The sequence below is a fragment of the Clupea harengus genome, chromosome 1, assembly GCF_900700415.2.
Source record: "Clupea harengus chromosome 1, Ch_v2.0.2, whole genome shotgun sequence".
NCBI classification, from domain to species: domain Eukaryota; kingdom Metazoa; phylum Chordata; class Actinopteri; order Clupeiformes; family Clupeidae; genus Clupea; species Clupea harengus.
Window position 1 is genome coordinate 3,116,030 of NC_045152.1, and position 16,083 is coordinate 3,132,112.

Below are 16,083 nucleotides of genomic sequence, written 5' to 3' on the forward strand. Positions count from 1 at the left end.
CACACTGCACAGCTCTGTAACCGCTAGCCACTTTTACAAAATATAACCTGTGTTAAGACACGCACAGTCCCGCTGGATTTAAACCCGCAGTCTTGGGCACGGGACCCAGAGATGCTAGCATGGAGGACATAATCCAGAGGTGCTCACATCAAGGGGAAATAATCCAGAGGTGCTAGCATCAGGTGAAAAGTTGGACAGGTGTGGGACTGATGTTTACACAATGCACTCTACTGCCACTTTTGATAAACCTTGGTCAGAAACGATTCAGTTGTTCAGCAGGGCCCAAGGATTGCTTTTGTCAAGGCTGTCAAAGAGGGATGTTTTTTCCTAAACTGCAGTAGCAGTGTACCATAATTTACATATGCAGTTAGAATACTTAATTATGTGCTATCTCTTGTGGTATTAGGTTCTTGTTGAGATATGAAAAACTACTTTGTTTAATGTACAGACTTTATTTTAAAACAATGGCAGTCACTTTGACAATACGGGACTGTTACATTTCAGCCATCCAGCAGTAGCAGTAATATGATGACATCACCAATAACATTATATGGCAAACCATTTGTATAGGCATATGTACTAGGTTACCCTAGGATTTCCCTTTTTAATGTAATGGATGTATATTGAGCACAATAAGACATTCTTTTTCGGTCCAAATCTATGTCAGATATATAAAATCAATGCACAAATATCACAGATGCTCTTTACATTCAGGAGCTAAAATATGTTTTGTAGGGTGCTCCTGAGATTGATATCTGCAGCACAAGAAAAAGCATGAACTATGAGCCTTTTTTTTCTTTGTTTACAATATTTTTTATGGAACTAAATAAAAAAATATCTTGATTGACAGTCTTCAAGATGGTATCATACATATATATATCATATATATATATATATATATATATATATATTGGAAAAATATGTACACTGTTTAATCCAATATGCATTAAGTCACATTCACATTTCATTGCAATGCCAAGAAATCACATGTGGAATGATTATCAACTAAGTTATACAGCCTCCCAAGTCTTATGGAACTGGTTAGTTAGTAAACTCCTCCTCTGGATCAACTGCACCCTGTGTCCCAGACCTCATCTGCTGTAGACCTAGGGGTTGGATGAAGAACAGTCCACACATAATGAAAATCGTGCCAATTATATCGGTGGATCTAGCCCTTGTATTGATTCACAGACTATGGTCTACCTTAATGCAACCTACCCTGGATCTCCTGGGATTTCTCCTTCACTGCAGCAGCTTTGGAGAGGGCGGCCATCTTGCAGACGCTGATTCGCTCTCTGTTGTTTCCCCCGCCTGAGCTGCCGGTGCTACGGATGACCATCCTATTGGCAGAGCTGCCCATGGGTGCGGCACTGCTGATTCTGGTGTTTCCAGTACCAGCACTGCTGATCCTGCCGCCACTTCCTGCACTGCTGATTCTACTTCCACTTCCTGCGCTGCTGATTCTATTTCCACTTCCTGCACTGCTGATTCTCCCACCACTTCCTGCGCTGCTGATTCTCCCACCACTTCCTGCGCTGCTGATCCTATTTCCACTGCCTGCGCTGCTGATTCTATTTCCACTTCCTGCACTGCTGATTCTATTCCCACTTCCTGCACTACTGATTCTCCCACCACTTCCTGCGCTGCTGATTCTGTTTCCGCTTCCTGTGGTGCTGATCCTGCCGGTGCTCATTCCGCTCCCATAGATGCTGATCTTATCCCCGCTGCCCCTGCTTCTGGTGCTAATGGTGTATCGGTTTTCCGTGTTGTCGGAACTTGTGATCCAGACGCCACTGCCTGCACTATTGACCACCGCTGGCTTGGTGGGACTGTTGATGTTGACCATCCCCGTACCGCCTGTCCCTATGTCCGACCCCAAACTACCTGTGCTGCTCAGCCTCCTCCTCTGAGACCCCATACTGTTATGTACAATTCTGCCAGGACTGCTGTTCGGGTCACTCGGGCTAGCCATCATTGTACTACCTGTTCCTGTGTAGCCACCCTTTGGGCTAATGCTTCTTTGGCGAGTCATTCTCTGGTCACTACCTGTTCCTGTGTTGCCACCCTTTGGGCTAATGCTTCTTTGGTGAATCATTCTCTGGGGACTACCTGGCCTACCTGTGATGCCAACCTTTGGGCTAATGCTTCTTTGGCGAGTCCTTCTCTGGTCACTACCTGGGCTGGTGCTCAGGATCTCGACTCTTCCCTCTGGGCTGGTCATCTTTCGTGCCTGACTGATCCTGGCCTCACGCGGGGAGCTGCCAATCACAACTGCATTGCTTCTACCAGCATTGCGTGCCAAGTCATCCAAGGTTAACCCCTCAATCCCTACATTACCGGTGGACAGGCTCACATGTCCCGACAAAGCTGACTGACTCAGATCAGCAGTTCCTGTTTGGAGGATGCTGGTGGTTTGAGAGTCTTGTTGTGTTGTGTCGAGCTCAAATTTGTTCTGTGTTCCATTGGACAACAGAATGTCTCTACTGCTGATATCGCGCACATCCACAGCACTGTTAGCAGTAGCTATAGCACTGGCACTTTGAGTGGTATTCAACTCAACAATAGTTGAGTCAGGGACAATAATCTCAGCTATACTCTCGAGCAGACGGGTTTCGACCACCACGTCACCAAAACTGGTATCCAGTAGAGTGTCTGTAGTGCTAGACTCATCTACTCCTCCAGTGGTCTTAATCTCAGCTATGCTCTCTGGCACAATCTTCTCTACTGTCTGAACTGTTGCAACATATTCAGCCCCTGTAGTCTCAACAATCTTTTCACTTGTCTTAATCTCCGCTGTGCTTCCAGGAGCGGTCATCTCAGCTACACTCTGAGCTTTAGCTGACTCTACCACACCTTCAGAAATGCTGGTCTTTATACCGACTGTGCCTTCAGAAACAACAGATGTCATAACAACATTCTGGACCATGTTGTTCTCAACCATATTCTCAACAGGGCAAGTAGACTCTGTAGCGCTTGCTCTGGTCTTAATCTCAACTACATCTTGAGGAGCTTGTGTCTCAGTGACACCTTGAACAATGTTTGTCTCAATGGCACCCAATGGAGGAGAAGTTTGTAGGCTACTGGTAGTGCTGGTCTCAACTGCACTCTTTATACCTGTAGGGACACTTTCATTAGTTTCAATACTTTCAATGCTGGTTGTCTCAGCAATGCTTTGAGGAGCTGGTGTCTGAGCCATACATTGAACAATTTCAGTCTCAACAGCACAAGTAGTGCTACTGGTATTCAGAAGACTTTCGATAGCACTAGAACCAACTACAATTCTAGTGGTTTTATCCTCAGGAGCAGATATCTCAACTACACCGTGGTCAATGTCAGATTCAACCGCACCAGTTGCAATGCCAGTATTCAGAAGACTTTCCATAGCACAAGTTCCAACTACAGTTTTAGTAGTCTTAACCTCAACATTGCTGTCAGGAGCTGATATCTCAACTACACCGTGGGCAATTTGGGCTTCAACAGCACCAGTTGCAATGCCAGTATTCAGAAGACTTTCCATTGCACTTGTTCCAACTACACTTCTTGTGGTCTTAACCTCAATAGTGCCTTCAGGGGCTGATACTTCAACCAAACCTTGACCAACATTAGACTCAATAACACCAGTAGCAATGCCAGAATTCAGAAGACTTTCCATAGCACTAGTACCAACTACAGTTTTAGTAGTCTTAACCTCAATAGTACCTTCAGGGGCTGATACTTCAACCAAACCTTGACCAACATTAGACTCAATAACACCAGTAGCAATGCCAGAATTCAGAAGACTTTCCATAGCACTAGTACCAACTACAGTTTTAGTAGTCTTAACCTCAATAGTACCTTCAGGGGCTGATACTTCAACCAAACCTTGGCCAACATTAGACTCAATAACACCAGTTGCAATGCCAGTATTCAGAAGACTTTCCATTGCACTTGTTCCAACTACACTTCTTGTGGTCTTAACCTCAATAGTGCCTTCAGGGGCTGATACTTCAACCAAACCTTGACCAACATTAGACTCAATAACACCAGTAGCAATGCCAGAATTCAGAAGACTTTCCATAGCACTAGTACCAACTACAGTTTTAGTAGTCTTAACCTCAATAGTACCTTCAGGGGCTGATACTTCAACCAAACCTTGGCCAACATTAGACTCAATAACACCAGTTGCAATGCCAGTATTCAGAAGACTTTCCATAGCACTAGTACCAACTACAGTTTTAGTAGTCTTAACCTCAATAGTACCTTCAGGGGCTGATACTTCAACCAAACCTTGGCCAACATTAGACTCAATAACACCAGTTGCAATGCCAGTATTCAGAAGACTTTCCATTGCACTTGTTCCAACTACACTTCTCGTGGTCTTAACCTCAATAGTGCCTTCAGGGGCTGATACTTCAACCAAACCTTGACCAACATTAGACTCAATAACACCAGTAGCAGTGCCAGAATCCAGAAGACTTTCCAGAGCACTAGTACCAACTACAGTTCTAGAAGTCTTAACCTCAACATTGCTGTCAGGAGCTGATATCTCAACTACACCGTGGGCAATTTGGGCTTCAACAGCACCAGTTGCAATGCCAGTGTTCAGAAGACTTTCCATTGCACTTGTTCCAACTACACATCTAGTAGTCTTAACCTCAATAGTGCCTTCAGGGGCTGATATCTCAACTTCACTTTCCTCAGTGTTCATCTCCACCAAATCTTGGGGAGCATTCCACGCCATGACCTTTTCAAAAATGCTAGTCTTTACTAGCCTTTGTGCAGTGTTGATTCCTGTGTTAGCAACCTGAGTTCCAGTAGCAGCCATGTTTGTTTGAAGTACCTCTGATGTTGCCTTAACTTCAACTGCTCTTCCCTGAAGACTAGCTTCAGCTGTATCAGCAGTTCTCTTAATCTCTACTGTCTTTGTGGTATGAGTGCTTTGAGCTGCATCTTTTGCTTCTTTTCCATGAATTTGGTCTGACAAGCTTGTAGAAACCTGCAATTCTGCGCTAGCCTGACTTTCACCTCTCAGATTTACAGTCTCACCAACTACGTTCAGTAAGTACTTCTGTGGGGCCGGTTGGCTGACAGTATGCGTGCTATGAACATGACTGGTCTGAGACGTGGTTTTTGCTGTGCTATCCTTTATAGCATTACTGCTAGCTCCTCGGACACTAGAGGTACTCTCGGTACGGCCCAGCTGTTGCCTCTCACTGGCGACCGGTCTGTTCTGTTTTGAAACAATGATCTGTTCTTGCACCACCAAAGTGCCAGTTGACCCTTCACCCAGGAAGCGGCTTTGATCTCTTCTTGTCTTTCCAGTCCATTCCTCAACACTGGAGGAAACAGCTGAACTTATAGTCTGTTTGTGGTCATGTGTGCCATTTGTTAAAGCACTGTGGGTTGTTATACTGGTTTTAAAACCAGTATCGATGCAGGAGGCATGGTTGGAGGTGACAGCCATATTTGAGGTGGAAGCACTTTCGCTGATGAAGAGAGAGAAATGATGAGAGTTTATTTGAGGGTTTATCTAGTGCATTCGACCAAATGGGATCTGCTCATCTACTGCTGTGTTTTGATGTATAGTTTAATTTGTATGAATAAATGTATGAATCAATGTTACACATTTATAACAAACACACACAAATGTTACACTTTAAATTAATTTTCTAAAAAGAAAAAACAGATATATGTAGTCCTCTATATGTAGTCTGCCTTCTAAATTCAGGTATTATACATATATATTAATAAAAAACTTGCAACATTCTTGCTATTTGTCTGTTTCTTTACCTGATGCCCTCTCCATCCAGAGCCTTCTTATATTGCGTGATCTCCAGTTCAAGGTGAGTCTTGATGTCAAGCAGCTGCTGGTATAGTGCCCCCTGCTGGTCGATGTTTGAGCGTAGTCTTCGAAGCTCATCTTCCAGGCAGTTCACCCTCATCTGATACTGATGGAGATACTGGCTATACCTGGTTGTCATCTCCATATTGTTTTGGTCTAGGACAGACATCTGTGTGTGGGGGGGGGGACATGGAGAGGCAGCTAAGGAGGAAGGCTTGTAAACTTGAGAGTCTGGTTAGAGTGGAAAACTTCCCACCTACCCCTGTCACTGTAACCAGACAATACTAAAAAACAATGGAACAGAAAACAGCCTGTTGCATCTTTTTGGAAATGAAGAAATGCAGGTGTGAACATGAACAGTGAAAGGTATGTTAAGATACCCAAATACATGTACTGCAGCCCTGATCATCATGGCAACCAACATTGCAAAACTCCCCCTGGTGGTAATCAGACCAATTTATAAGTATTTAAGGAACTATTTGAACACCAATATATCAAGTGTGATGTGTGAAAGCAGTAATATTCCATGTTGTTCACGGTTGTACAAGTCCCTAAAATCTATTGGGCCTCTGGGTCAAACGCATAACTTTGCTTTGATTGACAGTCTTATGCAATATGGGCTGCTAAAGATATATGCTATTGTACCTGCATGTGCAGTTGTTGCAGCTCACAGGTTAGATTCTGGAAGGTTTTCTTGAGATCACGCAGGACAGTTGTGTGGGATTCAGTCTCTGTGGAGTCCTGTGCCTCCTGGGCCTGGAACGCACTCATCTTCACAGGAAAAAATAAATAAAAATTAGACTCTGAAAGTAATGAGCACTTAACTCTTGAACACAAACAAAGGCATAGTCCCACGCTTGGCTTGAACGCACAGCCTTAGGCATGGAAGGTGAGCGTCCTGCCAAAACCCATGGGTGCTCAACCTGCCTGCACCTCTCTAGTCATCAGTGACGGAGTTTGCACAACACACAGCACTCGATGGCCTGTATTACATTTACTGTGTGTCCTTACAAACAGTGATTAAATAACTGTTCTTCGTATGAGATTCTGTTTCAGATAAAGGCTTCACATTTAAACACACGGCAGTTAAAATGTCTTTTAGTGTGGCTTTGTTTGACCTTCAACCCACCTTTTTCTCAAACCATCTCTCCATCTCTCTCTGGTTTTTCTCGACCACGGCCATGCACTCTTCTCTGACGTGATGGAGCTCTTGAATAAGATCTGCTGACTCTATAGTGGCCAGCTCCACATTAACAGAGCTAGATGTCCGGGACCGGAGTTCCAGAAGTTTCTGTGAAGAGCCAATTAGTACGGTAATAAGACAACAGCAAGACAGATCAACAGGATGAACCTATTGGCCGCAAGCAGATGGGCCCCCCCTTATGTACCCTGGTTCTGCTTAAGGTTTCTTCCTGATTAACACAGGGAGTTTTTCCCTGCCCCTGTTGCCATGGTGCTTGTTCTAAAGGGGGTTCAGGCCCCGAGCTATGTAAAGCGCCTTCAGACAATTAAATTGTTTTGTCGCTATATAAATACAATTGAATTGAATTGACATGTGTTGTTACGGTACGTACAGTCTTATATGTGTATGTGCAATGATAGTCATGACAGCTGACCCAGTTACGGCCCATGGAAGGCCCCAGTTTGGCCCTGATCGGGCATGGATCCAGAGAGTCAGAGACCCATAGTTAGCTACTAGCTGGGAATGGGAAACTTGCCTCCTCACGCTCAACCCCAAGGTATGCCATTTCCTCTTCTTTCTGACTGAGCTCAAACTTCAGCTCAGCATTCAGTGCCTCTCGTTCTTCTCTGGAGCTCTTGCAGGAGTCTGATCTCCGAATCGGAGGAAAGGCAGGCGTTCGCCTCCTGGTCAATCCTGGAGAGAACAGAGAGAGGGAAGTTTGAGTGTGTGTATGTGTGTGTGTTGTGTGTGTGTGTGTGTGTGTGTGTGTGTGTGTATGTGTGTGTGTGTGTGTGTGTGTACAAGAGAAAATTAGTCCACAAACTTGATTTGATAGTCTTCGGTTTCAAACTCGGCATGATCAATCTCAAGATTTAACTTTGAAATCGTACAGAAGTAGTCATTGACCTGTACCAGGAGATGGAGACAGAGTATGAATGACAGGGATTAACTTCAGAAATGCTAACAAAACCAACAATATCAATGACAGCGACAACAACAGTTAAAAGCTAACACTTGAAATTGAACAGGAAGTGGTTACATTATGTAAGCCTTGGATTAAAAAAAAGCTTTAAAATATTAACAGTAGTAAGAAGTTGTGAAATGGAGAGGCATGGCCCTAGATGCCCTAGACTCTAGAGCCCCCCAAAAATACATCATCTGGGGATTAAAGTAATTTTCTTGTAAAAATTGTCAAAGTTGCAGTTTCGATGCTTTACTGTAATGTCATTGCTGTTTGGTGCACGCGGAGCCATCTGACGTTGGGTATTACTGACATCTGCTGGGTGTTTTTGTTGGATGATTCGTGACCGTTTCCAGAAATACCCATTAGCGATCTCAAGTTTTGAGATGCCATATCAGAATTGTTTATTGGACATTTATAGCTGAGAGTTTGACAGTTTTAGTTTTTCATGTCTAAAGTTAACTGGGAGAAATTAATCTCGAGACAGACTGGTGGTACCTGCTGGCGAAGCTCATCGATGGTTTGAAACTTTGCGTCGAAGTCTCGGCGCTCCTCCGGCGCCTTCTGGTTGAGATAATCATGGATCTGACGCTCAAGATTCTGGTTGGATGCCTGTAACTCGGACACCTTTTAAAAAAAAAAATACACACACAAAAGCATGCTCACACACGTACAAAAGGTGAAGAATTACTGTAAACCACAGGTCCTAACACCATCCTTAAAAGGTCGTATAGCAAACATGTCTAAACCAAGGAATTTCGAGGGAATCTAAGGTTTGGCTTTAGAAAATTATCTGAACTTCATTGTAATTTTTATTTAAGTGTGGACATGCAGACAACAAAAATTGGTTTTGAACACCGAACAACAGTAACAACATCCATAGGCATACACTTGTATACACATTTGTGTAATGTTAATTGTGCTTGTCTATCTTTTTTAAACATTAAAAGGACAAGGAACCTGACTTTTAGCGCAATGCAAATCAGGTTATGGTAGTTTCTATGAAGTTAGACGGCTGGCTTTGTTGTTATGATTGCTACTGTGTTTGTGTGGTCAAATTAATTCTCAGGTTCTTACCTTGTCCATGTACGAGGCAAGGCGCCCGTTTAGATTTTGCATGGTGTCCATTCCTCTGCTCTCCGCGGAGAACTGGCGCACAGCAACTCTTGGCACTACTGAGGGAATGTAAGGACGAGCGGTGTTGAAAACGCCGCCTGCAGCGTTCGATGCGGCGAAACGTCGCGACCACCATCCTTGTGATGAAACGTTGCCGCTGCGCCAGGGTTGGTTGCGAAACATGCCGCTACTCGCAGGCAGCAATTTCTGCTGCTCGGAGCGGCCGATGAAATGGTAGCGGAGAGGCGATGCTCTCACCTAGACAGCGCAGCGATGTCACTGAACGATGTCCCTGAGCTTCCCGAAATGTAACCGTGAAAAAACTGATGAATTGAGAAGTGTCACCAACCCTAAAATAATCCCTTGAAAAGCCGGTTTAGGTGAAACCTCACATGTCTAAAGTTCAATGATTTATGAAAACGTGACATTCACATGCCCACACAAACTCCCCTTCCGACATATCTCCCCCCCCCCCCCCACATAGTCTAGTTGCACATTCAAGACACCTGCACCTGCACAAGACATCTAGGTCATGAATGCCTGTAACCACTTAACCATAATAAACAACAATTTATTAGATACAGTACCAGTCAAAAGTTTGGACACATCTTCTCATTTTTGGAGAAGATTAATCTTTGATTTTATTATTTTCTACATGGTAGATACAACTTTTTTGGTTTAGTACATCATTCCATATGTGTTATTTCTTAGTTTAAATGTCTTCAGTATAAATCTACAATGTAGAAAATAATAAAAGTAAAGAAAACACTTCTCAAAAAAAATTAAAGGTGTGTCCAAACTTTTGACTGGTACTGTACGTATGTGTGCTCAAATGTGTATCCTACTGTAAAATAAGTGGTTTTCAGGTCACATCATAGGGCATGGGATATTAGCGTGGATTCCTAGTATTAGTAGCTTTAAAAGATAGGATTTCATTAGCTGTATCTGAGGGCAGCGCTTTACTTGACAATAGGATCACTCATTCTGACCGTGGGAATTCATTTTCTACATAGGGTATGACCTTTTAAATATCCAGTGGCAACAATTATTAATCTTCCTTAATTTTGAATTAACTCTTGTGGAGTGTATTTCATCTTTACAAACTAAATATGTGGTTTTTGACTTTTTTGTCAGGAATCCATGCTGATATTTGCATCACGTGATTCTCATAATGAGAAGTCACAATTTTGGAAGTCACACCTCAGAAAAGTTGACCTACATTTCGTATATATTTTCTTTTCAATATCTAAGGATGCCTGGTACAAGGTGGAAAACCAATAAACATTACACATAAAGAAAACAAAATATTTTTTTCACGTAATCAAAAATGAAGGTATACCTGCTCAACTGTGAAATGAATCCAAGGAGAAAAGTGTATTTTTATTTGAGAACCAAAGGTTCTTTGGCTGCTTCTCAAAATATGAACAATAACTTACACCCAAACATTTTGTGTACGCACACTGTGTATATACATTTCTTTAAGGCCAGAAATACACAACTCTGACATGACAGTGATTTGAAGATTAGGCTAAATTACCATGTAAGGTAAGGGCATGGGAATCTTTAGTTAGAATACAAATCTGAGTAGGACAATTTACAGAAGGACACATTTAAACATATAAACATATTAACAAAATAGCAAAAATAAGAATAAAAGATAAATGTTCTACAAAATAGAACAATGACAGTTCTTTATATGTCCCAGCCCTCTCAAAACTATCTCTGGTCCTATAATGTATCCCCCAGGCAGAGGAGCTGTTCTTTTAACCAACTATAAATCTAGCGAGCAAATCTATTAACATGTTCACATTTACTTCCACAAATATTTACACACCAGGTACTTTCAGTCAAAGAGCCTGATAGAATGTCTAAATGTAGGCCTAATGTATGCATGTGCACAGCTCAATCAGATGGCTCACAGTAAGCGAATGTCTTTAAGATTGTAAAGCATTATGAACCTGCTTTCATATGTGGTTGAAATGGTTGTGTGATTCTTCAGTTTACATGACATGATACCACAGCTATGCAATAACAACCACGGCCACACCTTTGGCTTTTCTGCTTGTGTTCGTTTCATCAGAGCTACCTCTGCTCTAATCCCTTATAATTGTTTTGAAATGTCACCAACGCAATGTGACCTTTATGAGTTGACTGTGCTATTAGTCAGGACTAAACACTACAAAATATGCATATATCTCAACTGTCGGATATGAGCTCACCTGTCCTTGCCTCTCTACACTGGATTCCTGTCAAAAATAGAATTGATTTCAAAGTACTCCTTCTAACATACAAAGCTCTGAAAGTCTTAGCTCCAAATTACCTCAAGGAATTAGTTGTACCCTAATGCCCACCAAGACCACTTTGTTCCCAGAGTGCAGGTGTCCTTGTAATTCCAAGAATATCAAAAAGCACAGTAGGAGGCAGACCCTTCTGCTATCGAGCCCCCCTCCTGTGGAACAGTCTTCCTGCCTGCCTCCATCCGAGAAGCAGACACTCTTTCCATCTACTCCGACTATCCTCCTTACCTGAAGGAATATTTAATTCCATATAGACCTACCTACAGACTGAGACACACTGAATACCCCTTCTTTACTGTGCCAAACATCTCAAAAGAGAGTGGCAGGCGTACCTTTAAATTTAAAGCCTGGACTGGAATAGCCTACCAGGGTCTCTAAGAACTATCACTTCTTTGCACTCCTTTAAAATATCCCTTTATAATTACTTACAAGAAAATTGTTGCTGTAAATGTTTTGCTCATGTTTGACTGGACTTTTCTTTCTTTTTTTTTTTATTTATGAGTAAATACTGTACGTGTGTATGGGTGAAGGTTTGTGTATATATGTGTGCATATATATGTATGTATATGTGTATGTATGTATATGTGTATATATGCCTCTCAATAATACGATATGTATTCAATAGGGAGTCGGTGGGGTGGGTGAGGTCTGGGAGTGGGGGAACTTGAGCGAGTTTGAATGTGCATGTATTTGTCTTTGTCTTGTGTCTTGAGGACCCCCTCGAAAACGAGGTTATCCTCCAAACAATACATTTCAGTATCTCTTAATCTAGACTAAAGACTTTCCTCTTTAGTGCATCCCATAGTCATGAATAATGCATCAAAATCCCGGCACCTGTGGCAACATACTTCATACTTCTTGTCAGCCATGTTGTTGTGTTTAGCAGCAGTGGGCTATAGTCAGCATGCAGTGTGTGTTGCTGCTGTCTCCAGCCAGTTGTGCGTCATTGTCGTATCCTGCCCCCCTTGCTATCCTTGTATAACTACAGTTCTCATGCACCATGTCAGCCAACCATAACTAAACACAACTCAACACTAACCATGAACAAAATTCCCATACACCCTGCCAGGTAACCACTCCTTCTTCTATATCATATTATGCTAAGAAATGAATACTGATAAAATGGCCATATTACCTATAATCCTCTGCCTACACCTACCATCTACATACTCTCTTCTAGCCCATTCACCTGTAATGTAACCAATTGCCACCATCAACATAGTTTTCTTTTTCCTTGCTCTACGTAATCTTGTAATAGTAACCTTACGAGCACACTGTATACCCACTAAACTGCTCTACAATACTTGCTTTCCAGAATGCTTTCTTCTCATCTCATCCACTATCAATTTTGTATGTGTCGTGTATATGCCATCTTATGTCTGTGTGTATCATGTACATTTACCACATGTATGCTAGCATGTTTATGACTTTATCTGCCATGTTTATGAATCTCTCCCTTCCCTTTCTTCTACCTTCCCTTCATGGAGGCCCGATCATTTTTGACTCAACATGAGGGTTAAGCACACACTCAGAACGGACACCTAGGAAACCATGAGGAGAAAAAAGTGTGTTGGATTATAATTGAAGCCTTGCACATCTGAGGTGTCGGGAAGTGAGGATTAGTCTGTGCACAGTTCTGTTCCTGCTGGTAACTGTATACAATAGCAACCTGTCATCTGTCAATTTATAAAAAAGGAATAACAAAGGACACTTAGAAAAAGGAAAATCACATAACATCTACCACTGTTTCCACTTGAAGCAACTGAATGGTGTACACTTAGATAGACTAAATAAATAACCCTTGCAAAATGTGAGAACAACATGAATGGACTTTAATGCTGTGATGTTCAGTGTGTAATGTGGATTAAAATAAGAATGAAAAAGAAGAAAAAAAACGCACCTTAAAACTTCTCATTGGCCCCTCTAAAATGAAAATGAGAAAGGAATTCTTAAAACAGGAATGGGGTCACTGACAAGCCTGTACTTTGTTCTGTGGAAGGTAAAACTGGATTTTATACTTCTGCTAAATGTCAAGCAGCACCAGAGGCAAAAAGCTACGCTCCCTTTATCCATTACGCTAAATGCCACTTTCCCACATGTCAAAACCAGTGCTGAAGAATGAACGGCTTTGGCCTAAACTTGTTTCACCTCCTGACTGTGGATTTGCATTCAAGCCTATACTCAGTGAAAGGTCAAGCACAAGAGGCTTTATCCACAACACCAGTTCTTGCAGTAATATGCAACTGCGTTAGTTCAGACAGCACAATGAAAGGTAACTAACTTGTTAACTGATGTATTATGGTGATATATTTAGTCACATCATGTTTTTAAAAGCTGTTATTCTTTTTTTTGTGGGGTTTCTGGACAACAAAGCCATGCTGTGAATAGCCTCAGCAGCTAATGGGAACATGTGTTTATCTGTCCTTCGCTTGGCCACGTACCGTAAAGATCTGCACTGAGAAAATTCCTTGAAAAACAGTAAAAACCGGCATAATAGTATTCTATGTCATACGTTCCATTGTAGGCTGCATTGGAGTGAAGGAAAACACAACGGCATCAAGAAAGAAAAAACGAATGGATTCAACAGAACTCAACAAGCCTCCCAGGACATCTGTAGGAATACAACAAAAAAGACATAATAAGGTAAACCAGCTTTCTTAAAAAAAATAAACTCTTTCCCATTTTTCCCACTTGCACTCAGGATCTCAGAATGCACTCAGGATTTTATTTTATTTTTCTGTTCTTTATCTTTGAACTTGTAATGCACTTTACCTAATATCTATTCTGTTTGTATGTTCCTTTATTGGTTTATTTGAAAAGCACTTTGAATTACCAATGAGTATTGTGCTATATAAATGAACTTGCCCTGACTGAAAATAATAAATAAAATAATGTTAAGAAGATGACTTATGTGTATAATGTTTTTGTATATGCATTGACATTCAGTCACACCCTTATGGTCAGGGATATTCTGGGTCATGGGTTGTAGTCGAGTCCATTTACTCTAATTCACACAATATAATGTGAAGTGTGCTACGTTTAGTGACAGCGTATACAAAAATGAGCTCAAAGACAACCTCAATAGCTTGACAGAAAAGGTTCCCCTGTCAGTCCCTGAGGCTCTATAAGGCATTGAATAACTGCTTGCTGATAGGGGACAGGTATGTTCAAGGTTCCATGCAACCTCTTAATGCCCTTTACACTATCAAGAGCTTGAGATCATATCATAACTAATGCTAGCAGCTCCAACATGATATGCTGGTGGTTGTAGAAACACTTAAGAGTTAGCTGCCATGTTATAGATGGCCTATTTGGAGATCATCTTGTTCTCAGGCCAGAGCAAGACACGTACGTGGTGGGCCTGCTTTGGGTGATGCAATGTAAGACTGAGGATCAAAGCAAACAATTCCTTCTATGTAACTCCTTGGCCACACGAGCGACACAGGAGAGAGACAAAGCGACCAGCTGCTGTTCATTTTCAAAGAGTTTGCGCTTTACAGCGAGAAGAGTCAACTCACTGTTGCATCACCAGCTAGACGGGGGCAAAAATAGGGGACAGGTCTATTTTATGCAAATGCCGAGCGACGCAACATGACGACTTCCAGTGGGAGTTGTGGCAGCGTGACACACTTTACTGAAACTAATAAGCAATTGTGTCTAGCCTACTTGTCTAGTTCTGTAACCTGGTAATGACAAGGTAGGAACGCCCATTTGTCTCCCTCCTGTGTCGCTCATGTGACCGTAGGGTAACGGCTTGCTAAACTAAAGCTTTATCGGTTGCAACCTGGAGGTGTGCCTCTTCTGGAATTATTTTTGTGCCTCTTCTGGAGTTAATTGTGTAGACAAAACTTCATGTGCAGAGTTTCTTCAAGAGTTGTTCTTTGTTTACCAGTACTCTCACTGTTTGACTATTATCCTTTTCAAGGATGTCTCCATGGCAACGACAATCTTGCGGACTGAGAATCTGTCTGATTAGGCCTAGGGGAAGGCGACAATCCAGGCCTACTCATACACGAACTTTCTACATGCATACATACACACATACATATTACAGATATGCATTCACCACCCCATGACCCCCATCCCACGCCTTTGCCTGCTTCGTACCCCCAGGGTGACAGGCGGGTCTGTGACCATAGCCGAATATGGCTGTTGGACCAGATTGCTGCTTGTTTGCACTGGCTTACCTCCATCCCCCCTCCCCGTTGCAAGTCTTGAGTCCTGTCATGTTGTAAAATGTATGTGCTTATGTGCTGAGGTGTTTTTTTCCTGCTCCCACACTGTACTCCTCTAGGAGCATAGTCTGGGGGTCGCCTTTTTTTTCTCTCCTCCCTTTCCTCATGTTATGCTGCAATTTTTCCCTCAACCTTGTCTTCCCGTCCTGTCTACCCCCTTGTCCGATGGCGCTTGTGTAGCGGCCGTGGAGATCTCGTGCAGGAGATAGTTTGGTGATACTATAGCCTGCATGGAGAATACCCAAAAAAATTCCTAGTATCTGTATACATGGCGAAATAAAGTTGAATTGAATTGAATTGAATTGAATTGAATTATTCTGGAACATTCCACAGTTGAGAGATAAGGTGGTCAGTGTGACCGCAGCTGCTTCCCCTCGCTCTTCTGGGGTGAACCAAGCTCCGGCATGTGTGTCCTTCAGCCACACTGCTGTCCAGGTCCTGTCTTACTCCAACAGGCCTCACCGCCCCAA

General features: G+C 42.4%; 1 protein-coding gene and 1 long non-coding RNA gene across 2 annotated transcripts; both read right to left on the reverse strand.

The window, feature by feature from the left end:
- Positions 1-1,041: 1,041 nt before the first annotated feature.
- LOC116217919 (mucin-19-like) lies at positions 1,042-6,871 on the reverse strand. The gene is made up of 4 exons (XM_031576998.2): positions 6,467-6,871; positions 5,770-5,990; positions 1,219-5,465; positions 1,042-1,106 (listed from the first exon to the last, which is right to left on the reverse strand). The coding sequence occupies exons 1-4, from the start codon at positions 6,590-6,592 to the stop codon at positions 1,042-1,044; spliced, it is 4,659 nt and encodes a 1,552-aa protein (XP_031432858.2). The 5' UTR covers positions 6,593-6,871.
- Positions 6,872-7,546: 675 nt separating this feature from the next.
- On the reverse strand, positions 7,547-8,658 carry LOC105888680. Its single transcript, XR_004164423.1, has 3 exons — positions 8,464-8,658; positions 7,828-7,910; positions 7,547-7,697 (listed from the first exon to the last, which is right to left on the reverse strand). It is a non-coding gene; the product is annotated as an uncharacterized LOC105888680 (long non-coding RNA).
- Positions 8,659-16,083: the final 7,425 nt, after the last annotated feature.